General features: G+C 63.1%; 2 protein-coding genes across 2 annotated transcripts in view; one reads left to right on the forward strand and one right to left on the reverse strand.

The window, feature by feature from the left end:
• Sorcs2 (sortilin related VPS10 domain containing receptor 2) overlaps window positions 1-23,655 on the forward strand; it is a 358,452-nt gene that overhangs the window by 149,640 nt on the left and 185,157 nt on the right. The window lies entirely within an intron of this gene.
• On the reverse strand, window positions 8,690-11,384 carry Psapl1 (prosaposin like 1). Its single transcript, XM_047566162.1, has one exon. It carries the CDS (start codon window positions 11,214-11,216, stop codon window positions 9,636-9,638), a length of 1,581 nt encoding a protein of 526 aa, XP_047422118.1. The 5' UTR covers window positions 11,217-11,384; the 3' UTR covers window positions 8,690-9,635.

The following is a 23,655-nucleotide window of genomic DNA, read 5'->3' on the forward strand; positions in this document are numbered from 1 at the left end:
TGTAGAGAGAGTGCCCAGTGCCCTGGTCCTGTTGGCAGAGCAGACCAAGAGTTGTCTGGGGACCTGGGGAAGTTCCGGAAGCTTCTTCCTCACCCAGCCAGAGGCAGGCCTCATGGACCACGGAAGGCAGGTGTTCAAGCACCTTCCTGGACAGTGGCTCTGGTGTCACTAGGGGCTGTCCCCATCCCCGCCGAGCCCTCCTTGAGCCTCAGAGCCCACCTCCCAGCTGCCCGTAGCAACGGCACCCGGGGGCTCACTGGGGCTCAGGATGCACGTCACCCTGAGGCCCTGCCCGTCTGCCACCACTGCCAGCTGCATCCACAGGGCACGTGTGATGCCTTGCAAGGCTGGAGCCCTCCTGGGCTTGGTGCTGAGCCCCTGCCGCCTCCTGCCTGCCATCTGTGGCACAGACAGCAGGTGCCTGCGTGTCACACTGGCCCCCAGCAGACGCTCACCCCACTTCTGTTGGTGTTGTTTCTTCTGGAGACAGAGCGTAGGCTGGTCCCCAGTTCTCCAGGCGCCCAGGCCCCTTGCTGCTGCTCTGTGCCATCCCTTGTCCACACAGCATTGGACTTAAACTGCTCAGGTCCCCAGCTCAGGCTGCTGGCCAAAGCCACATGGAGGGCAATGGGCTCTGCTGGAGCACCCCACACACCCCAGGATCCCTGTCCCCGCAGCCGCACCATCATCTCCTCTCCCCTGAAGTTGGCTGGAGAGGCAGCGCACATAGACCTTCCCTGCTGGGATCCGAGTTCCAGTCCTGGCTCTTACAAGCTGTGAGGCCTTGGGAAAGCCGCTTCCCCTCTCAGAGCCTGCGTCTGTGATGTGGGATTGGCAGTGTGGCTGGGTCGTCAGGTCCAGCGTGGATTCGGGATATCTAACCCAGTGTCTAACCTCAGGCAGCATCAAGAGATGGTGACTGACATCATTCTCTGTCAGGTTTTAAATAACAGCTTTGTTCCTGACGGGCAGGACACGCAGGGCCGTTAACTCGCAGAGGTTGAGAGGACTGGACCAGACCAATAGTGCCTTAACCTGATTTTCTTGATGTAACAAAATACCTGAGGCCAGGTGGTTTATAAAGAATAGAGGTTTATTTAGCTCACAGTTCTGGAGGTCAGGACATGCAAGAGCCTGGCACTGGCTCAGCCCCTGGTGAGGCCTGGTGCTGCACCATCCAGAGCCCCAGCACAGAGGCAGCACCTGGTGAGCTGCCAGCTCAGGCCTCTCTGCTTCTTGCGAACCCTCTGACTATCCTGGGGACCCCGCTCCTGGCCTCAACACATGAGCCTTTGAGAGATGCATCCAAACCGGAGTAGACGGATTCCAGCTTAGTCCAGGCCACCCTTGGATAGCTCCCTCCTCTACCTCACGGTTTGGAAAGCAAGTGCACCAGATAGGCGATTGGTCACCCCTGCCTGGAAGCTGCAGGACTGTCTGACAACCTCCTTCCCTGCGGCTCCTGTCCGCTCGCCTCGTCCTGAGGCTCAGCATCCCTCCACATCCTCTCTGCAGACCTGTGGCCTGGGCCTTCCTTCCATAGCACAGCTTGGGCCTCAGCAGGCCACACGCCTCCCTGCAGGACCAGGGCCTGCAGAGGGTGGGATGCAGTCTGCAGGGCCTGGGGCCTGCCCGCTTCCTCTAGAGGTGGACTGTCACAGGCCAGGCATGGCTGCCCTTGGAGGGGAGGCCTGTGGGTCAGCTGGCTGGCTTGGGCTGTGTCTCACACATGCTTGAGGCCACTTGCATGTTGGGCCTGGGTCAGGTCATCCAGCCATTTCTCAGACCCAAATCCTTCCCTCATCTCAGCTCTGCTGGTTCTTCCTCCTGGATGTTCTGGAACCTGTACCCTCATCTCCGTCCCCTGGCACCTGCCCAGCACCTCCCCACTGGATACCGGCACATGGTCTCCTGCTCCCTGAGGGGCCACTTGGCCTCCCAAGTGAGCTTCCAGAGAGCAGAGGTGTTCCAGTGCCGTCCAGCTCATAACTGACCCATGGCTTCCCTCCACACGTGGGGTCCTGGGGACCCCTCAATGCACCCCATGGAATCCCCAGCGCACCACCCCTGCTGGTTCTCCAGGGTCTGGTTCTCCAGCCACCAGCCTCCTCTGCACCTCCACTCCCCAGCCTTCACCCCGCTCATCCCTCTCCTGGGACCTCTGCTCACACCTTGCCAGGTTCCAGCAGAAGGTCACCTCCCAGGGCCACCTCCCTGTCTACCCTGTTTAGGATGCCATTCCACACGCAGTTTTCTCTTCGTTGCATTTAAATCATTTCCTGTGGTACTATTTAATGAGTTTCTCTTTTTCAAACACCATCCTCTGCCTTGTGTCCTTATTCGTGGCTCATCTGCCCTGCCTCATCAGGTGGCAGTCTTCAAGGTCGACGTCCTCGTCTGAGGTTGACCCAGCTCCCAGTGCCCAGCACGGCACTGGTATGTGGTAGCCCTCCCGTGGAGAGGCGAGCAGAGACGCTGATGCTGTCTTTGGCCTGTCGGGGACACTGGCCTGTGGCTGTTCTGTTTGCTGGAGGCCCCGCCAGCACCGGGAACTCTAGGGAGGCCAGGCTGGCGTGGGCGCGCTCTGGGTGCCCGTCTTCTGGGCTTCAGGAGGAGGTGTGCTGGTCCAGACGGCACAGCCCTGCTCCATGGCGTTTGCCAATTCCCGTGGTGTAAACTCTCTCACTGTGACCAGTTTCAAACTACTGTCCCTGGTTGCAGAGCTGGGACCAGCCCTGAGCCTGAGGTTCCGTGGCCTGCTGGCCCTCTGTGGGTCTGTGGACAGACCTGGAGGCTGCTGCTGGCCCTGGAGAGCAGGTGGGAGGCTGCCATTCAGCTAGAGCTCGAGCCCCTGGCCTGTCACCCAGACCCCTCACGCTTTGCTGGCTGTGTGTGAGGGGCAGGCTTGGGAGCACAGCCACCCCGCGGCCCCGGAGCTCCGCCGCTGTTAGCTGCCCGTTCCCAGGAGCTGCAGGCTCCCTGGCGCCTCGGGGTCCCCTGCCTTCGGGCAGCCCTGGGAGCCGGTGGCAGAGGGCCGGAGCTTGGGCTCCGTTGGTGTCAGCTGTGCGATCCCAGCTGACGGTCCTCTGCCCTGGGAGAGGAGGCCACAGCTCGGAAGCATCCGGCAGCCTGCCGCAGTCCCAGTCCCTCCTGCTGACCCTGCTCCTGGCACGGGAGTGCCCACCTCTGCTGACCCTGGCAGGACACTCACAGCAGCTCCTCTGCCCAGAACCCCTGTGCAGGCGAGGGTCCTCCCAGGAGGGTCCCAGCGAGGACGGGGGCGAGGGACATGGCGTTGTCATTCCGACCAGCCATTCCGCATGCACGAGCCCCACTCGTCTCCCCACCAGATGTCACCGCAGCAGGCCCTGTCCGCCAGGAGGGCGCTAGGGACACCTGCAGTGCTCCCTGCTCTCCGCCTCTCTCCCAGGGCTGGGCGGATCTCTGGCCTCCCAGGGTCTTGCGGCACCCGCGGGCCCAGCCCAGGGAACTCTGCCTGCCTGTTCAAGGTGGGGCGCTGGTTCCCGGGCCACGTGGTCCTGCCTCGGGCTTTCCTCACGCCTCCGTGTTCCGGAGCGTGAGATTCCGGACAGTGCAGTCATGCCAGCGCTCTGGGTTTCACCCCAGATCCTGGTCCCCTGATTGCCACGGGTGACCTCTGGCTCCAGAGTCCCACAGAACTGGCCGGGCTTTCTGTCTCCATGGGCTTCCCTCTTGAGATGAGATCCCAGTTGAAGGGTCAAGCGAGGTCCCATCTGTGAAGGGGCCTGTCTCCCTCTCCCTTTGTGGCTTCTGTTCCCTCCTGTCCTTGGGAGTGTCATCTCGAGAGACTGAGTGCGGGGCTTGGCCTCTATCTCACAATGATTTCCACCGTCCAGTGATGCCCACCCAGCTCCAGCCAAGGCCCCGACTCCACAGTGACTCCTGTCCCTTCCTGGGCTTGGCTGTGGCCTTGGGACGAAGCATCACGGCTTTGGGGCGGAACGTCCTTGTCGGGAGGCCAGGCGTGTGGCTGTCATTTCTCGGCAGGGGTCCTCTGCTGGCTCAGGGAAGGGCCCAGCCTGACCCTCGGGCACGTTTGGCCTGGCCAGCAGAGGACTGTAAAATAACTCATGAAACCATCAGATTTGGGGATCGCGAAGCCTCGTAGTAGCGGCAGCCGGGGGTTCTGACCTTGCAGGAAGAATGGGAGGGACAGCATGGCCGGCACTCTCACAGGCCACCGTGCTGGGGCTGGGAAGGGTCCCAGGAGGGCCAGGCTCCATGGAGCAAGTTCTGGGCCCTGTCTGGTCCAGTCTATTCTGGGAGGGAAATGAGGATTGTGGCCCAGTCCTGGGGAGTCGGGCCAGGGCCCAGGCATCCATGGGGGCATGTGAGCTCTTTTCCCAGGGGCCTCAGGAGGGACAGATTTCCAGCTTCCAGGGTCGGCATTCCTCATATTTATCCCCAGAAAGAAGGCCTCTTGGGGCTGCCCAGCCGCTGCTGTGCTTGACCTAGCTGAGAGCAGAAGGAGGGTGGATGTAGCCCAGGCCAAGCTCTCCCACCGTGGGTCCTGGGGCAGCTGCAGCCCTGAGCAGGAGGGACCCTGGGGGCTTCACGGCTTTCCAGCTGAGGAGACTGCCCAGCTCTGGAAGGCACCTTCCCAGCATGCTTGGCTGTCTGAGGATGGCTCCTGGGGCCTGTCATGAGCACTGCGCTGTCCGTGTGTCCAAGCTGATTGGAGAAGAGCAGGTTCCTGCTCCGTCCTCCTGCCATCTCTAGCGGGGTGAAGTAGCGAGGGACAAGGGGTGGCCCCACAGACTCTGGGAGCCTCTCCCCACAGCCCTGGCCACAAGGGACGCCCCTCTGGCCTCAGGGCCGGGTTTCCCGTGTCCTCGGCACCACAGCCAGCGCAGATGTGGAGGCCTTCCGGGACACAGAGATGTGGAGACTGGACACTCAGGCCAGGGGTCTGGGTCTGCTGGCCCCCACCCTGCTCTGGGCTTCATTAGGAGTGGGGGGCAGACTCAGGACAGGAGGGGACAGTGTGGGGAGAGCAAGGAGCTGGAGGTATGCCCGTGTTCCAGGGACTGCGCAGGAGCCCGCCTTGACCACTGGCCACTGTGGGTGGGAGGGAGGGTGGCCACTGCTGGAGAGGGGCAGGACCCCCATCCTGAGGTCTACTTTGGGGGTCTCTGGCACACCAGTCCTGCCGCAGGCTGACCTTGGGTAGGTCACTGGAGCCAAGCTGGACTGATTTGTTTTCGTTTATTGGGGTCCTCATGCCTGGGTGACCCGACCATGGCACTCCCCAGGCACACAACCCTGGGTGGCCCCAGTGGCTGCGGTCTCTGCCCTTTGAGGACAGACCACGGGAGGTTTTGTCTAAAGGCAGGCAGAAGTGGCAGGGCCCACTACTTGGTCCAGTCCTGGTCCCTGTTGTGGGCCAGCTGTGCTCTAGGTGACGAGAACATGGCAGGGACCTTGGGACCTTGCCCTCCTGCAGAGCAAGCCTGGGGGTCGCAGGGGCACGTTAACAGAGTTCTGGGCAGTAGGGGCTGGAGAGGAGGCGGGTGTGGAGTGGCGGGGTGGGGGCACCCAGAGGCGGCCTCCCGAGGGGCAACTGGGGAGGTGAAGGGGGCGAGGTGGCAGAGGGAACCCAAGCCAAGGCCAGGAGTGGGGTCCCCTGGCAGGTGGCACAGCAGGAGGTGGGGGCCTCGGCTCTGAGCTGAGCGAGGTCCTGGCTGCAGCTCTGCCCTCCTGTCTCAGAGTCCCTGGCTCCTGTGCTGTGACAAGACTTGATGGGCGAGGACAGGGGACTCTGAGGAGTGCACACTGCTCCCGGGCCCCGAGGGCTGGCTGGCCTCCACTACCAGGGTCGTGTCATCGTAACCTGCAGCTGGGCAGGCAGGGCACTTGCTGTGGCCATTTCACAGACAGGGACGTGGTGGCTGAGGAGGGGACTAGAGCTGGACCAGTGTGGTCAGCTCTGACTTCACCCGAAGCTGCGCGATGGGCATGTGTGTGTCAGTGTGCGCTCCCACGCATGTGCGGTGGCGTGCCCACACGAGTACCCTGCCCAGAGCTTTGGGGACAGTTATCTGAAAAGTAATGAGCTACGGAAGCAGCAGGGCCCGGCAGGGCAAGCACGGCCTTCCGGCAGATGGTGCCCAGCACGTGGGTGCCGTCGGGCCTCGGGACCAGCAGCCAGCTGATGACCAGGTCCCCAAGGAGTGGGGCAGACTCCCAGCTAACGGGAGCTGGAGGGAGGTAGCAGCGGGGAGTGGCCGAGGCGCCCTGGGACAGCGGGCCCCGTGGGACCTAGAGACCGCAGCGGCTCCTAAGAAGGCCGGCAAACACCACGGGAGGCAGGCGCAGGAGCGAGGCAGAGAGCCAGGGGACAGGGGCCCCGGGGGTGTGGCTTAAAGGCCTCGCCGGCCTGCGGGTGCCAAGCTGGTCCTTCCCACATGGCATCCTCCATCCTGCTGGGGCCTTCGAGTGTGGGGATGGCCCCCTTAGGAACGAGGAAGTGCGGGCCATGGCCACGGGGGTGCAGGCAGGCCTGGAACTTGAGGCTAGTGGAGGTGGAGGGCTTGAGGATCAAGAGCACAGGCTTGGGAGCCTGCTGCCCTCTGGCTCCCTCTCTACTGCCTGTGTGGCTTGACCAAGTTATTCAACCTCTCTGGTCTCAGAGTCCACCTTTTGCCCTTGGTGGCTGTGAAAGGTCCATGAGGGAAGCAGTGAAGTCCCTGGAGTTGTTTCCAGCAGGTTCGAAACCCCCAGGTCAGTGGTCAGTGTCTTTGTCCCTGCGTGGCACTCAGTGCTCGAGCTTGCTCGGGAAGGGCTTTTGGCTTCCTGTTGTAAGGGATCTTGTTAGAATTTTGTCCCTGGAGGTGAGACAGGAAGTCAAGGAGGAGGGGTGTGGCCCCGCTTTGGAAGGGTCTGTCCACGTGAACGGCCCTTGTGGGTTTTCTAGGAGATGCCTGAACTTGTATAAATTCTTTAAAATTAAACCACGTGCACCACTAGGTGTACTGTCATCTGGTCCAAGTTGCTGCCCTGTATCCTTTCTAAGAAGAATCTCATCCCAAACTGACCACCGAACCCTCGCCATCACTCAGCCTGGCCCGGCGGGGAAGCAGGTCACCCGGCAGGGTTTCTGTAGCAGCCGGGGCCTCTGCATGGTGAGGGAGCCTGCAGGACACCTCAGTGTGTCTGGCAGAGGGATGGGCGTCCACCCGCCTGAGTGGCGTGGGAGAGGCGCTCTGGCCCATCCCAGGCAAGCCACTGCCTCCTGGCCACCTCCGTCCTGCTCGCCCAGCCTGGCCAGGGCAGGCCCCAATCTCCCAGGCGCGGCAGGGCTGGTGTCCCCTCTCCCAGCAGGCAGAATACATGCTGTCTTGGCCCTTGTCCCTTTTCAAAGCTGTTTCTAGCCCCCGGGCAGAGCAGCCACGGGGGCCGTGGCTGGGCAGCTGTGGCCGTTTCCCAGGGCCCCTCCCCACTATCTGCCATCAGCCGTGAGGCCGCTGTCCCCCTCAGATGCTCTCTGAGCACCTGCCCTGTGCTGGACTTGGAGCCAGTACTAGTCACCTAGGGACAGGGCTGAGCGAGACGCTGCCCAGGGTCTCCTTGGCTTTGGTGTGGGACAAGTGAAGATAGGAGAGAGGGGACAGTAAGAGGGGACCCTGTGCCTGGAGTGGGCCTATGCAGTGCTCAGGACCAGGTCTCAGCCAGCCCAGGTGGGGTGTTGTCAACTGTGTACCACAACACACTCATTGTGGACAAGGGACCTGCGGGGACACGTTTAGTCAGGGGAGCTGAGGGAGTCACTGGCAGCAAGCCCAGGGCGAGGGCCAGAGGAAGAGGCAGGACAGACCCTGACTGCCACTCTCTGAGGTCACCTAGGAACTTGGTTCCTACCTGTGCCTGCCTCTGGCTGACCTTGCATGGCTGGCAATGTCCCCAGGGAAGCCTCAGGTCAGGGAAGCTGTGGTGTGTCCCACACAACTGTCAGCCAGAGTCCCGGGCTAGTGGAGGGGCCCAGAGGGTGGGCCTGGGGGGGACACATGCCAGCAGAGAGAGGCTCGGGGAGATGGTGGTCTGGAGACCTCAGAGCATCTGTGTCGTCTGCTCTGACACAGCTGCTTTCCCAAGCGTGATCACCTGCTCAGGGCCACCTGGTGGGCCCAGGCCTGTCCAGTCAACAGCGGCCAGGGTGAAGGAGCCTGGAAGTGCTGGCCAGGCAAGCCTTGTCCCTGAAACTATGGCCTGGGCCCAGGGTGGTCACCTAAGCTGGGGGGAGGCCTCTCAGCAGGGACCACCCGCTCATGCCGGGCCAACACCCTCTGGTTGGAGCAAGTTCTTCTGGGTGGGCTGCCCAGACGCAGGCGCATGGGAGTGGTGGCCTCTGCCAGGGGCTCCTGTTGGGCCCCGGGGGCTTGCACCCCTACTGCACACAGGCCCGTGCTGGACCTGAGGACAGAGCGGGCATCACGCCCAGGGGAGACCTCACGGTGCGGAGGAAACCTCAGCAGGCGGCTGCAGGCTAAGTCCCGAAGGAGGGTCCTGCTGGAGGGACCCCGTGGAAGGTGAGCGGAGCCGGGGCGCGGCCCTCCTGAGAACCAGACCAGCCGAGGCTGGCTGGAGTGCAGCTCCGCGCGGGAGCACTTGCCCCGCGGTGCCAGGCCCTGCGTTCCGCCCCCCGCACACAAACAAGACCAAGCCAGCGTTTGGAGGAACTTTTCCAGTTTATACAGCATTGCCCAGCAAGATACCCTGGGGACCCCCGACATAGGCGGGTGCTGGGCTCTGGGAAGGGGCTTGAGGACATCTCTTAGAATTGTCTCAATATCCCTGTGAGGCGGGCGTGATCATCCCAGCCTACAGATGGGAAGACTGAGGCTCTGGCCGGCGGAGGGCCTGCTCCCATGTCCTGCTTCTGCTCCAGCAGCTATTCCAGACCCCTTGGGCTATTCCTGGGGGCTCCACCCAGCACGCTTTGCTCTTCTGATTTAGGCACCCAAGACTTCTGCCCAGCTCCAGGACAGTGGAGAGTCTGAGTGAGAGGACAGCATCTCTGTGGTGGACTGAGACCTTGGAAGGACGGCTCTGAAGTCCAGGCTCCCCTTGGGAATGTGGTCAAAGCCCCAGAGAAGTGCAGAGACACTGGCCCCTCACAAGCGCCTCTGGAAACAACCCCAGCAAGCTCATACTGATCTGTGACCCGGGACAGCGTGTAGCTGTGGCCGAGACCCAGCCCCACACTGCGCTCTTGACAGGAGGACCGGTCTGACTAGGGAGTCCGCCACCTTCCCTCCACTTCTGCTGTGGCTTCTGGGGGTGGTCCCGGGTCCCTGCTGGACTCCCGGGCTGTTGGCTTGGCGCCTGAGGGCAGCCTTGGCTGGATGGCGCACTGTGTCCTGTGCACTGAGGACGTTTGCAAGGGCGGGGTCCCATGGCAGAGAGGTCCACACAGGTCCTGGGGTCACCGATATCTGGCTTTGAACTTCAGCCTGTCCCCTCCCAGCCCCCCTCCTCAGAGCCTTGGTTTTTCATCTGTGAAATGGAGATGGGGACAGCACCCACCTCCTGGGGTCCCGTGGGATGCAGAAGCCTCTGGGGCCAGCACTCACGGGCTCCGGGCCGGGCGCGCATGGTCACAGGTGCCCCCTGCTGTGGCGGGGTGTCCCTTTCCACACCAGGCGCTGGCAGTGGTCCACGGCGTTGCACAGTTCGGCTGTCGCCGGGCTCCTGCACCAGAAGCTGGGGCCCAGGACGCACTGGTCGGTGCCCAGCAGCGGGGTCCTGGCGGCGTGGCAGGCCCCCACCTTCCTGCACACGGCCTCGGGGTCCATCACCTCCTTGAGGCTCTCGATCAGCACGGGCTCGTACTCGGTGACGAAGCGGTTGCACTGCACCATGTAGGGCAGAGGCAGGATGCTGCAGCCGCCCTTGAAGGCCGTCAGGATGTCCCGCTTGGTGCTCTTGCGCTCCAGGTTTTGGGAAGACACACCCAGCAGCCTTTTGCACCCATTGCAGAAGCTGCCCTGGCTCTCCTCGTCCAGCAGCAGGGACGGCTCCGTTGCGTGGGCTCTGGTTGCACGGACGCCCGGGGCGGCCCTGGCCCACCTGCGGCTGCTGCAGAGCCGGATGGCCTTGCACACTCTCTCCGGGGCGACTCTGCTCACCATCTGCACCAGGGAGGGGCTGTAGGTGTCCACCAAGGTGACGCACTCCTGCAGGATGGAGGCCGGCATTATGGAGCACACACGCTCCAGAGCGCGGCTGATCATGGCCTCCGTGCTGTTGGCCACCAGCCACTGGTCCAGCTCCTGGATCACGTCCAGGCACACCTCGCAGGTCAGGCCCGACTTCATCTGGATCTCACTCCTTCTCGGCAGCCCCCGTTCCAGGGAGGGGACCCCGTCCACAGCCGCTGCTTGAGCTGGCCGGTGGGCAGGTGCCCGCAGCTCCTCACAGAAGCCACCCTTCCTGCAGACCTCCTGTGGTGGGAGAAGCCTCAGAGCCTGCTCCGCAGGGACCGAAAGCTGGTGGACGTAGCCCTTGCAGAGCAGGGCCAGGCCAGGCCCCAGGGAGGCACAGTGCTCCTGGATGTTTACCCCTGCCCAGGTCCAGTTGGACCTCTGAGCATCCTGGAGCCGGGAGACCAGCTGGACACACTCCTGGCACACAGCACCCCCAGGCCCCTGTGGAGGGTGGAAGCTGAGCGCCCCGTTGACCACGAATGGAGTCGCAGCCTGGGAGGCGTCCTCCCGGGAGAACGGCACCCCTGGGGCGGCCAGGCGCCTCTGCAGGGGCTCGCAGAGGGTGAGCGCGGTGCACACCTGGGCCGCGGGACTGGCCGGGCCGCTGCGGAGCATGCTCAGGACGACCGTGCTGTGGGTGTCCACCGTCTCTTTGCACCAGGCTGAGGACTCCTGGCTGGGAAGCCACTCACAGGTCTTCGTCACCCAGGCTAGGACGTCGGACTCGCTGGCGTCGGGGTTCAGCCCGTTGCCGGCAGCAGCCACCACTTCCTGGCACACATCGCAGGGCAGGGACTTGGCGGTGGGCTTGCTCCAGACAGACCTCTGGCAGTGCCCCAGAGCCCTGCACCTGGCAGCTGCCTGCAGGTCGTGGCACCACACCTCGGGGCCCTTGGCACAGTCCTGGGGGCCTGAGACGGGGCCAGCCATGGCCCCCAGGAGGCCGGACAGGAGAAGCAGGGCACACAGCATGCTGCCCGGTGACTGGCGTCCCAGCGCTCTGCTGCTATAAGCCCGGCTCTCCTGCCTGTGCCAGCGCAGGTGCAGGGCTGCCCCACCTCCAGGCCCCTCCCGCAGCCTGACTCAGAGCCCCGCCCTGCCCCGCTCAGGCTGTCTGGCTCCTGCTCAGCCTCTGCCCTGCTCTGTCTGCGTGAGCTGTCCTTCAGCGTTCAGAGCCTAGCTCTCTTTATGAGGTCCACCTCCCAGGCCCCTGCCCCAGAAGGCCTCCGGCCACCCTCTTTAGGCCCAGCTGGAATGCCCTTCCCCTTCCCTTCCTGTCACATATCTTGTCCTGACTTGCTTGTGTGTCCTGGGTCCCCTCCTGCAGTGAGACTCCAGGGGATTTCCTGCTCCCACTGGGGAGGTACAGAAAGGCTTCTGTCCTGTTTCCAGAGGACTGGGAGCAGAGCAGCCAACCGCCCGCACCTGCTTTCTACCTGGGCTCTGGTCCTGACTGTAGGTCACTTGGGTTTGGTATGGGTTTGGGCCCTGGGGATTCAGCCCAGGGCATTTTACCCCTGCACTACATCACAGCCCTTTTTATTTTTACTTTTTATCCTGAGACCGGGCTTCCCTAAGTTGCCAAGGCTGACCTCGAACTCGCAATCCTCCTGCCTCAGCTCCCTGAGGTGCAGGGGTTACAGGCGCGTGCCACCCAGTGAGGCAGGGATGCAGCGCTGATGCTCAGGGCTGGTCCGCTGGCCTCGGGTCTCAGAGCGAGCCCCTGGCCTCGCAGCACCTGGCGAAAGCTCTAGCCTGTGAGTTCCGAGCCCAGCTGGTTTCTTCGCTCTGGAAACTTCTGTAGAGGGCTGAGCGTGGGCTGGGCCTGGTAGATGTGCACGGGAGGTTGCCGAGAGTACACATGCACAGAAGGCTCGTTTCCACCTGTGTCGTCTGTGGTCTCCTTTGCTCCTTGGTTGTGAAATACTTGTTAGGCAGCAACACTGGCACCAGGGCAACACACAGTGCCCAGAGCCGTGTCCCACGGCCCAGTGGAGAATTCCAGAGCCAGCCGTGTTTGGCCAGGTTGTCAGGCAGCTCGCCGCCCACAGGACACTCCCAGGGCGTGGGCAGGTCGGGGCCCATGGCAGGGGCTGCACTGGGGCTCCCTGTGTGCTCCGTGGGCTGGCCCCGCACGTGGGCACCTGCCACTCAGATTCCAGGCTTTGGAAGCTCGGCAGGAACTCGGACGCGCCCCGGCTGCACTTGCGGCGGCCTCTCTGTGGAATGTGCAGCGCCCCCTCGCCTCCTTCCAGGCTGCTGGGCTTGCAAGGAGACTATGGGATCCCGCGTGCTGAGCTCTTAAATGACTTCCAGGGGCTCTGGTTTCTTGGGGCCAGGGGAGGGGACCAACCTGGGGAGGGCGGAGAGCCGGGCCAGCTGGTCCAGGCTCCTACACAGGGTGGGGCGGAGACTGGGTGGCTTTATCGAGGTTTGGCTGCTCCACGCCCACAGGCTCATTCCCGCTGTGTCCATTCTGTCCTTTGCCTGGTGTTTACTGAGCACCCGCCCATAGCCACCAAGGGCCAGGCAGGCGGTGGAAGCAAACAGAAGGTCCCACCTGGGGTATGAAGGTGCGGTGGCCTGGGAGTTCCCTGACCTCCATTCCCTCACCGTCCAGCCCCATGTCATTTTCTGAAGCATCTTCCATGGAGGCTGGCCTTCCAGAGGCCAGAGTGGCCCCGGTCTTTGTCCCTTGGGCCTAGCGCACTGGCCCGCTTATTGAGTGCTTCTTTTGTAAGGCCCATTGTACCCTCATTTCTGGGTAGAATTCCCACCAGGGATCACCAGTTATTTGTCTGTCCTGCTTTGAGGGGCAGGTGGGTGGTTTCCAGGTTAGGGCCAGTGTGCACGCTGCTGCTCTGAGCATTTGAGCTGGGCTCGGGAGCGGGGCTGCGGGCGGGTCTGCAGATGGGGTGGAGTGCCCCAAGGTGTGCGGTGGTTGTGTGCTTCCCGCCCCAGCAGGCTCCAGGGCTCCCGCTTGTCCTTCCGTGTGTTTTGGGGTGTGGTGTTTTCCCGACACGGGCCATCAGTCCCCTGTGCTCACCAGCTGCGTGCACTGCAATTCCACTCAGTTCTCGCTCACTTTGGGGTTTGCCAGCCCCACAGGTGAAGAGAGTCCACCTGGCTCAGACCACCGCGGGCCCCGTCTCCCCGCCCTCTGCCCGGCAGCTGTAAATGCAGGTTCCCGCGGCCCTTCAGCCTGATGTTCTGCTAGAACGGGGCTCCTGGAACTGAGGAAGGCCCATGGCTCTCGACAGCCTGCTGCTGCTGAAGGACGCACGCAGAGCAGGCAGGGCCGGTGTGGGCTGGAGTGCCGGGCATCCTGCTGCCCACACGGCACTCCATGGCCCCCGACCCAGAAGCTCTCCGGATCTTGTCGAGGGTCTTTTCAGAGCAGACCTCCAGCACCCCTGGAAGGCAGTGGGCGCAGGAATTTCTGTCCCTAGTCCTCTGGGGACCAACCCCATCCTGAGGCCATCAGGGGCCCTGGCTCAAGGCAGCTGGTCAAGAAACTCAGGGCAGCCCTAGGGGTTCCTTTAAGATGGGGGGCAGCCTGTCATGGAGACTCTCAGGACTTAGGGACTCTGCCAGGGCTGGGAGGAAGCCACACGTATTCCTCAGCCACGTCTCCTTTGATGTGACTGTGGACCTGGAAGCCGGTCCCCTTCCCACACACCCTCGCCCCACTTGCTTCCTGTTCCTTCCACAGACCTCCTGCCTTTGTCTTCACCATCCTCGTCCCTCCGTCCCTCCGTCCCTCCGTCTGTCCTCTCAGCGGCACACACGTTTGCTGGTGGGGTTTCCTGGCCCGCGGTGCAGGTGGAGGCCTGTGTCCTTCACTCCCTGCCTACAGGCCTCCCGTGATCTCGGGGCATTTGGCAAAGTCAGGAGCTGTGTCGGCAGCACTGTGGACACACTGTTATCCAGGCCAGCCAGGTCTGTCTACCTGGGCGCCAGTGCCGCTGCACGTGGCCGTTCTCACAGGCCTGTCCAGGCCGCCACCTGGTGTGCTGTCTGCTCAGGTCCCTCGGTCACCTCCGCTGGACGTCCTTTGCAGCCCTTTGCCTTCTGTGACTGGAGTGGGGCCAGGGACTCGGGAGGGCGCCCCTGGGTTTGGGTCCACGGGCTGCTTGCCGGGGCCGCGTCGGGCGGTGCCTCCTCCGTGTGTCCTGTGCCGGCCACAGGACGCTGGCTTATCCCATGGTGGTCATCATCCCCTTTCCTCCTCTACAAAGTTACTATTTCCTCTTGTGATTAACAAGTAACATTTACAAAATTAGTTTGAGAATGTGTAGGTCTCCGACGCACTAACTCACGAACCCGTCCTCCTTCTACATTTATTGATTTGTTTTTTTCTTATAAAAAAGGTTTCTTCTCCCTACTCCTTCCTCTTCCCTCCCTCCCTTCCCCCATCTTGAAGTTTTATTTTATTTTATTTTATTTTATTTTATTTTTTGGATGCTGGGGATCGAACCCAGGGCCTTGTGCTTAGAGGGCAAGCACTCTACTGACTGAGCTATCTCCCCAGTCCCTGATTTTATTTTATTATTCGTATATGTTACTTTAAGTTGCCTCTGGGAGGTAAAAGGCCACTCTCCTGTTAATGGCTTTGTTGCCTCAAGTTGCTCTGAACTTGGGAGCTCTGTGGGGCCCTCACGTCCCTTTGTCCTGGCCCCGGCCTTCCTGGGCCTTCTGTATGTTCTGGGACGTGCGTCCTTCCAGGCTCATCTTGGCCTTTCCTGAGGAGCCTGGGCACCAGCCTGCTGTCCAGGCACACCGGTCTTGGACCAGGATCTGGACACCAGTGTGCTCCGGGCCACGGTGCTGCCCGTACTCCCAGCACTCACTGAGCAGGCCGGGTGAACGCTGACCTCTCACCAACAGGTAAAGAGGGAGGAAGGAGGAGGAGTCAAGTGTGTTGAAATAAAGAATCATACCATTGTAGATACAGAAACAAATAAGGTCCACACGCCTCTGCACATGTGCCCACGGAGCAAACCCACGGGCCCACTGCCCACATCCTCCTGCCCCCACTGGCCCATCTTCCTCAGGTCACACGCTCACACTGACACATGTGCCCCACGCAGAACATTCCAGCTGTGTCCCTTTCAATACTTCTCCTGCTTGACCGGAGAAGCTGGCCTCCTATTGTCTCTAATGTATTTACTCATTGCTGAACCCAAAATGTATTTCTAGAATTGTCTTCAGGAACACTAGCCTCTGTGCCAAGCACACCTACTCAGTGCAGCCTGCTTTTGCAGACACTGGTCTCTACACTGCTGGTGAGAGTCACACAGAACACGCACACCTGAACTGGGCAGCTGGGAGAATTTGGACCAGCAAGTGTGCAGTGCTGCTGGTGGCCGGGCGCCGGTCAGTGAGCCACAGCTTCCTGCTGTTTCCATCATGGACCAGTGTCACCTGTTCTTGCACTGGCGCTAGTGGGATCCGGCAGCATTTTCTCCCCGATCCTCTCCTCTCGTGACTCCCAGGACCTGTCCGCGCTGCCCCTGCAGCTGTACAGAGTTGGCCTACTTTGCTGGGCCGGGCCCGGCTGTGTGGCCAGGTGACGGTCTGTTTCCCCCTGGTTGGCACTGCTGGCTTTGGGGCTGTTGTAGCCCTGCTGCCTGCACGTTCTTGCTGGAGCGCGGGCCTCTCTGCTGGCCCAGGCCGTGGTGTGCCGCCAGGCGTGGGCTCTGCGGGGAGCTGCCTCTTCTCCTCATGGCCCTGGTCTCGGTCCTCCACAGAATATGTGACGGAGGTGCGTCTCCCCACCCCAGCCTAACAAAGGCAGCCCTGGCTGCATTACCGTTGTGGCTTCTTATAAACTCTGTTCTTGCAAACGTTTTCTGACTGTGATTTACTCCTTCTTCCCAAGTGGAGGCAAGCCTGGTCACGACGGGATTAAGGGTGTGCGCCGGCTGCTTTGTGACCTGGTGGCAGGGGTCTGGGAGGGGGAGCAGAAGGGGTGCTCTGTCCCCAAAACCTGGTTCTGGAGAGGACGGAGGATACTGTCGCTTGCTCCGGGCGAGCATCCCATGGCAGGGTTTTATTGCTGAGCAAGGGGAGACGCTGGCCTCCCCGATGGCCGCACGGCCCAGCCCTTACCTGTGTGGTGCCCCTGTGTGCAGAGGGGCAAGGAGTTGCCCCTGTGGACACAGAGCCACTGACTCACTGTCCCTTCTACATGGTCTAAGGGGAGCAGTGTCTCTGCCACCTGTCCAGCCCCACCTAGAGTGACCGTCCAGTGTGTGTCCTGGAAGGTGTGGCCCCTGGCCTGCTCCGTGTGCCTCTTGCAGAGTGGATCCTGACCTCTCTGGTCTGCTGCCCCCCACCCCTCTGCTTCTGCTCCCCAGACGGTGTCTCCCTCCCCTGTGCCCTTCCTGGGTCTTCCAGGGGACACATCTGTCCCCTGCCCATGATTCATCTTTACCACCCAGTCATGTAGGGTGGGATTCACGTAGTGGCCTGTTCACGTATCCCCGGGACCCTGCTGTGAGCTGGGGAGGAAGACAGGAGGGACCCGGGCACCTGTGCGGAGCAGCCTGGACGGAAGCCCTGCGTGCAGGTGGCTGAGGCTACGCGTAGGGAGGATGGGGCGTGGCGGGGTGACGCGCTCTGGCCCCTGGGGAGGTGTGACTGGGGCACCAGGATAAAGGGGCATCCCGGGAAAGCACCCCAGCCAGACCAGGGGAAAGCAGAGGCCCTGGGCGGGCACTGCCCGCTGTGTGGCAGTGAGGAGGTGAAGGTGAGGCTGAAGCTTGTCGAGACGCTCAGTTGACCTGAGGGGTCGGGACCCCTGTGCTGGAGAGCGGCAGAGATTTGAAGAGGCCCACCGCGTGGGGTCTGGAAGCAAGTGGCACCCGAGAGGGGCTTGGGGAGCCCGAGGCTGGTCAGGGCTCCTCCGGCAGAGCACCCACTCCCCAGAGCTGGGGAGGCAGGGAGGGGCTGAGGCTGGAGGCCAGAGGAAGCAGCTGAGCGGGTCCTGCTGAGCTGGGTGGAGTTGAGGGACAGTACTGGGCTGGAGCAAGTTCTCCGACATACCTGTGAGCCCCCTTGGGTCTTGCCACCCAAGCCCCAGGTCAGAGCTGGCCTGCACGGCCCTCCGAGCCAGATCACCACCGCTGTCCTCTCCAGGGGCGGCTGGTTCATGGGCCCTGCAGAGACCCCCTTGCTCCTGGGGGAGGGAGGGTGGCATGTGCCAGAGGTCAGAGGCAGTGGGTCTGGCCAGGTCATGGACAAGCACTGGGTGAGGACAGGACCCCTCACTCCCCTGGGCCTCCTGCATCTCCTACTTCTATGGGCCTCCACAGGGACCACTGGCCTCAGGTTGGACCTGAGGCCTTCTCTCCAATGGGCCTCAGTGCTTCACAGGAGCAGCAGAACAAGGAGGCCAGGACCCTGCAGCCCGGCCCAGCCCCGGCCCCTAGCAGGCGCCCGGCCTTGTCCAGTGAGACAGAGCGAGGCCGGGGAGTGTCCTCAGTTGATGGGGCAGTTCTCGTGGTTCTGGAGGCTCAAGTCCAAATTGAGGCGTCTGCTGCCCCTGCAGACTCTGGAGAGACCGCCCTGCCTCCCCAGCTCCTGGTGGTGGCCGCCCGTCCTGGTGAGCCTTGGCTGGCAGCTGGCTGCAGATCTCCGCCTCTGGCCTCAGTGGCCTCCTTCTGCCTCCTTGTCTCTGTGCTCCTTTCCTCCTCATAGAGGTGCCACCAGGCAACCCCGAGGACTGTCGCCTCCTCTTGAATAGTGACTTCAGGGAAGACTCTGTGTCCATGTGGGGTCACCTGCACAGCTACAGAGCTCAGGGCCCAGCATGCCTTTGAGGAGCAAAAGTCACCCACAGCTGGTGGAGTCTGTGCACTGGTGACCTTGACCTTCAACCTGTGCTATGTGAAGATCCAGCCTTGGTCCTGAGCAGCCCAGGCGGGCGGCCCCTGCAGCAGGGCCGGCTCGGGGATGGGGGCGCTGGGCGTGTGTGTGGAGCTCTCAGTGCACAGCCAGCCCTGTGCGATTGGGAGCCGGGCTCCCAGAGTCCTGTGTCCTGGGGGGCAGGGGCTTTGAAGTCACAACCCCAGGGCCCTAGAGCCTACCACCTGCAAGCCTTGGGGCACCGTGATCTCCAGCCCCAGAGCCCAGCTCCATGCTTAGAAACCACGTCCTGACTGTGAAGATGCAGAAGCCCGAGTGGAGTGCGGCTGGGGACATGACGACCACGGTCACAGAAGCCGAGGAGCTTGGGAGCAGGCACTCAGGGCTTGGGGACCTTGAGCCAGAGCCCTTGTGCGTGGGGTCTCAGCACCTTGGTGCTACAGGGAGAGCTCAGGTCCCCGCTGGTGACGCGTCTTCCGCGTGCCAGCAGCCAGGTGGCCCTGCCTCTTCCTCCTGGGTGCAAGTCCTCCTAGCACGTCCCAAAGCTCCCATGCACGGGCTGCTGCCCTGGGGCTGGGCTTGCAGCTGCAGGCCTTGCCTCAGCAGGACAGGCGCCACAGGCAGAGTGTGGTGACAGGTGAGGTGGCTTGCCTCAACTCAGGTAGGGAGCAGCTGGAGGAGCTGATGGAGTCCCCTCACCCCAGTGGGAAAAGCAGGCCCTGAGAGCAACAGGCCACGGCTTGTTTGCTTCGCCTTATTGGCATGTGTGTATCCAGCGATTATTTTTGAGCAGCTATTGTGTGCTGCATGCTGACCCAGTGCTGGGGCTACTTGAGTCAACACACAGACGAAGCCCTGTGCTCCTGGAACTCACATTCTAAGGGAAGAAGCAGAAATTGAGCAACAGATGTTAGTGTGGTAATCAGAGAGAAAGTGATGAATGAGAGAGAAATGGTACAGGTTGTGAGGGGTTGGGAGAGCCAGAAGGTCAGGGCAGGCCTTGGTGACTCCACAGTATTTGAGTGAGAGTGGAGAAAGTGTGGGAGGAAGCCAGGTGGGTGTCACGATGTCCTCCAAGAAGAGAAGCCAGAATGTGTAAAGGTCCTGTGGCAGGTGAGCAAGGAAGGACCAGGACACAGGTGGCTTGAGCCAGGTGAGAGGAGGAAGAGCCAGAGCAGCCAGGATGAGCGGGGCCACCCTCTGAGCCCTCTGGCCAAGCCTCTGAGGAAAGTAGGGTGCCGCTGCAGGGTTTTAGCAGAGGGTGACACGCGGACAGCACTTCTAGAGGATCAGTATGGGCCAGGGTGGAGGCAGGAGAGGGTGCGGAGCTACGAGGCCATGGTCGGATCCAGGGAGGCCACGGGGCATGGCGGGCAGGTGGTGGCCTTGGGGTCCAAGTGAGTTTGCAGTGAGAGGGCTGGCTGGTGGCTTTTGTGGCATGTGAGTTGGGGACACACCAGGCATTTGACCCATCTACCCTGAAGATGGACAGGAGGAGGGGATGCAGGCAGCCCTGTTGGGCTGTCATTGTGACACCCAGGTGAGAGGCGGCTGCCTGATCCAGGGCGCGGTGTGGACAGCACGGAATGAGGCCATGATGTGGGTGGAGAGAGGAGGGGACAGGAAGCCTGGGATTGCAGCACGGGAGGAAGAGGTGGGCTGGGAGGCAGGTGGGGGCCTCAGGACAGACAGGACAGGGCGCCAGCCTGTGGGACAGCCTCCTGGAGGCGCCTGGGGCAGGGATTGGGGCTCAGCAGGGAGGCCCAGGCAGGTGTGGCTGTCATAGCCCTGGGAGGTGTTGGAGGTCCCCAGGGGGACAGGCAGGGTGGGGTGGGGAGAGGGGTGGGGGAATGGAGGGGCAGGGAGCCCGGAGGCCTGGGGCGGCCTTGGGACTGGCGCTGGGGCCTGATGGGGGCAGGAGGTGCCCGGAGTGGCCTTGGGCCCAGCAGGGGTCGGGGCCTGCAGGGAGCCCTGCACTGGGCTTGCTTGCTGCAAAAGTGGGCGGGGAGGCAGAGTAGGGCGAGGTGGGAGAGGCCAGGGGAGGCTGCGAGGCCATCTCTCAGGGGCACCGTGACGCCCTGGCCTAGCCAGGCACGCAGGTGTCCAGACCCGCTCTGCTCAGGTCCCTGCCGCTCCCGCCGCCTCTGAGGTGCGGAGGACCCCGACGGGGCAGGATGACCGCTGCTCCTCCTGGTCTGAGCTGCCCGCCGGCCTGCTGGGGCAGCCCCTCACGGTCGCCAGGCGGCAGGACGGGAGGCCTCCCTCGTGTGTGCCGCCTCCGGGAGGCTCGGCCAGGAGCCAGGCCTCTCCCTTTCCTTTTTCCCATCCTTTCTCTTCTCTCTCCTCGGCCCTCCCTTCCTCCCTTCCTCCCTTTTATTTTCTTTCCTGCGAAGCCAACAAAAGAGGCAGGTTAGGGCTTGGAGGGTGGGCTGGAGGAGGGAGGCTCGGAGGAGCAGCCCTGGACGCCCTCAGCCCCCGAAGGCGAGCAGCGGGCAGGGACAGGGCCCGCCCACCCAGGCCTGAGACGTCAGCCCCGCGCTGTCACCTGCGTGGGAGTAGCGAGGGCTTGACCTCGGCGGGGAGCCGTCCTCCTCTCCTGTGGAGTGGCCCTTATTCCCTTGGTGCTCCCGTGACTGTCCGTCCCGGAGCCAGGAGTGCACGCGGCAGCGTCAGCGGGGCTGGAGGAGAGCTGGGCCCGAGCTCCCAGCCACCCTGGTGTCCCGGCTGGCCAGGGCCTCGCTCAGCCTCCCTGCGTCTCCACGGCCTCCTCTCAGGACCAGGCCAACCCACGGCAGCCACTGAGGATTTGTCGATGCTCAGGGCACCAGTTGGGGGTGGTGGGTTGTGCCGTCGGTTCCGCGTGCTGGAGACCCTGCTCGGGGCTCACCCCTGCGGCTGTGGGGGCCTGAGCCGCCTGCTCCGCCCTGGCTTGGTGCCTGGCTGTCCCGCTGGGCTGAGGTCTGTCTCCCCACGAGGGCGGGATGCAGGTCCAGGGCCCGCACCCACAGGGTCCGCTGGGCCATCGCGCTGGCAGCGTTGGCCCGAACCCGGGAGGTGGCCATCAGGACCCGTTCCTTGCTGGAGAAGCTGCCCCACCTTTGGAATGTCAAGTCTGCCGGCTCCGCCATTTCCCTTCGGGGAAACTGATTCGCCTAGGACGTGCTGCTGCTCACGGGCAAACGATCCCCTACCCGCAGCTGGGCTGTCTCCGTGGCCTGGCCGGGGTTGGCCCTCCTGGGTGCAGGAGCTCGGCAAAGTCACTTTACCTTTGCTGAGCTGCATTTTCTATCATAAGAGCATCTCGAAGGGCCCTTAGCTCATAAGGGGTGTGCGGCTCCTCTGTGATGGCTCCCTGGGAAGGGCCACCAGGATGCGCAGTGGAGGGCGCCCAGGGCGGGGACGAGCCGCCGGGCACACCACTCTGGCGCCCTGCACTCGGGCCCCTGCCTTCTGCCTACGAGCCTGGCCTATCTGCAGAGAGGGCCAGGCAGTGCCTGAGGAGGGTCAGGAGTGAGGCCACCGAGATAAGCCCCTGTCACCCAGCAACCCCGCAAGGAGGCAGCCTCCATGTCACGTGGGGCCGCTGAGGCTCAAGGCGGCTCGGAGCCAGGACTCAGACCAGGATCTGCACAGCCGGTCCTCACCACCCTCAGCCTCCTGACGGGCGGCGGTCAGCCACGACCCTCCCTCACTGGTGGTGGGCAGGGTGACACAGTCCCTGACAGAAGGCCCGGACTGATGTCTGAGCAGGTCCGTTGGTCCCGATGGAGAGACGCCCCAGTTCCGGGCCGTGGCGGTCAGGCTGTGGGGTCGGGTGGGGTGTCTGAACTCGGTCGCATGCTTGACAGGCACCAAGGACCTTTTGGAAGAGTCAGGGGAGCTTCCTTTCCTCTGGTCCTGCTGGAAGACTAGGGTGGGAGTCCTTGAAACCGCTGAGCGACCCAGACTGAGGCTGGGTGCTGGGGAGCCCCTTTCTGGGGCACCCGGAGGGGACAGCCTCCCCACAGGACAGTGCTCCTTAATGGCTCTATGTCCCCAGGCTCATGGGCCTGTCCTCCCTTCTATCGGTCACTGTGGCACCCTGAGTGGCGTGGTAACTGGTCGCCTTTAGAGGAGATGACTCGTGTCCAAGGCGACTGTGAGTTGCTGCTGCTCCATTTCACGGACGGAAGACTGAGGCCCACCACTTTCCTCCACTTACCTAACTCAGTCATCATGGACGCCATTACTGGTTTGGGTTTGAAGCCCATTCTAGCAAGCTCCCCGTTTTCTTCGGGTTAGGACGCAGTTTGCAGGTAAGTCGGTTCACATTTGGGAAGGTCCTTTGACCTTCGCTGTCCTAGCGCTGGTGCCCAGGCTGGTGCTCAGGCCGGAGCCCGGTCCTGCCGCCTGCGAGGGATGCTGCTGAGCATTCAAGCTGCTGCTGCGAAGGGTTCAGACCCCGGCAGCAAAGCCGGCCCAGGAGGCCTTGGCCAGACCTTGACCTTGACGGTCTCCTCCCGCGCCTCCTGCGCAGACCTCCTCGCCAGCAGCGGGCCGCCCGCGTCTGTCTGTGACTGGGACGGGGGACGCCGTCGGGTCCTGGGCGTGGGTGCAGGATGGTGGCTCCGCCTGAGGTCGGCCCTTCGGCGCTGTGTGTGACCCCAGGTCTCCTGTGGGCAGGGGCTCTGCTGGTGGATAACAGGTTTGCTTCCCTGCCGAGGGGTGGCGTCCCCGCCACTACAGCACCATGGGACACTGGAGCTGAGGTGGAACTGCCGCCGCCGCTGGTGTGCTCATCTCCTGAGTCGCTGGAGGCCAGGTGGGGCTCAGAGCCCCGTGCCAGCCAGGTGACCAGAGGAGGGTGGGCTGCAGTCCACGCAGTCCCGGGAGGTCTTGGCCTTGCCTCTCCCCTCCTCCCTCTGCCCTGCCCCGGCTGGCTCGCGCCCTCAGTGGAGGGTTCAGACAGGACGCAGGCCTTGCTGGCCTCCGCTTGCTGGTGAACCTGGGCGGCTGCCGGTGGCCGTCTCTGCTGAGACAGGCTGGTGCTTCCCGCTGTGCCGCCTGGAGCCAGGGTGCTCTCAGGGCACGTGTGTGGCCACAGCGGTAGCGGCTGGAGCTCAGCAGGTGTGGACCGCGGACTTGGGTGACCTCCTGGATTCCCCAGCCGCGGGTCTCTGCGGGAGGCCTTGGGTGGCCACAGGGTGGCTCGGCCGCATGCAGGTCCGCTGCCGCCCCCGCCGTCGCCCTCCTTGGCTGGCCTGCAGGTCACAGAAGAAGGATCCTGAGCCGTCCGCAGCAGTCCCGGGCCTGCGCCTGCTCTGGGTTTCCGGGAAACGCAGGCCTCCTCCCTTGGACACTGTCCAAGACACCCCTCCAAACCCAGGTCCCCTAGGAGCCCTCTGCCGTCCCTCCCAAGGAAGTTCATGAGAAAGACACCTGGGGCCAGCCAGGGAGGGCAGAGGGGACACATCTGGACTTTCTTGACGTGAGAGATTAGTTAAGTAGGGCTGGCTTCCTCCTGACCCTGACAACCCCAGGAGCAGAACCTGGGGGACGTGGA

Source organism: Sciurus carolinensis, chromosome 10 (assembly GCF_902686445.1).
Source record: "Sciurus carolinensis chromosome 10, mSciCar1.2, whole genome shotgun sequence".
Taxonomy (NCBI): Eukaryota; Metazoa; Chordata; class Mammalia; order Rodentia; family Sciuridae; genus Sciurus; species Sciurus carolinensis.

Coding starts and splice junctions, on each gene's coding strand:
- Psapl1 (XM_047566162.1), bottom strand. CDS start 11,216: ATGCTGTGTGCCCTGCTTCTCCTGTCCGGCCTCCTGGGGGCCATGGCT.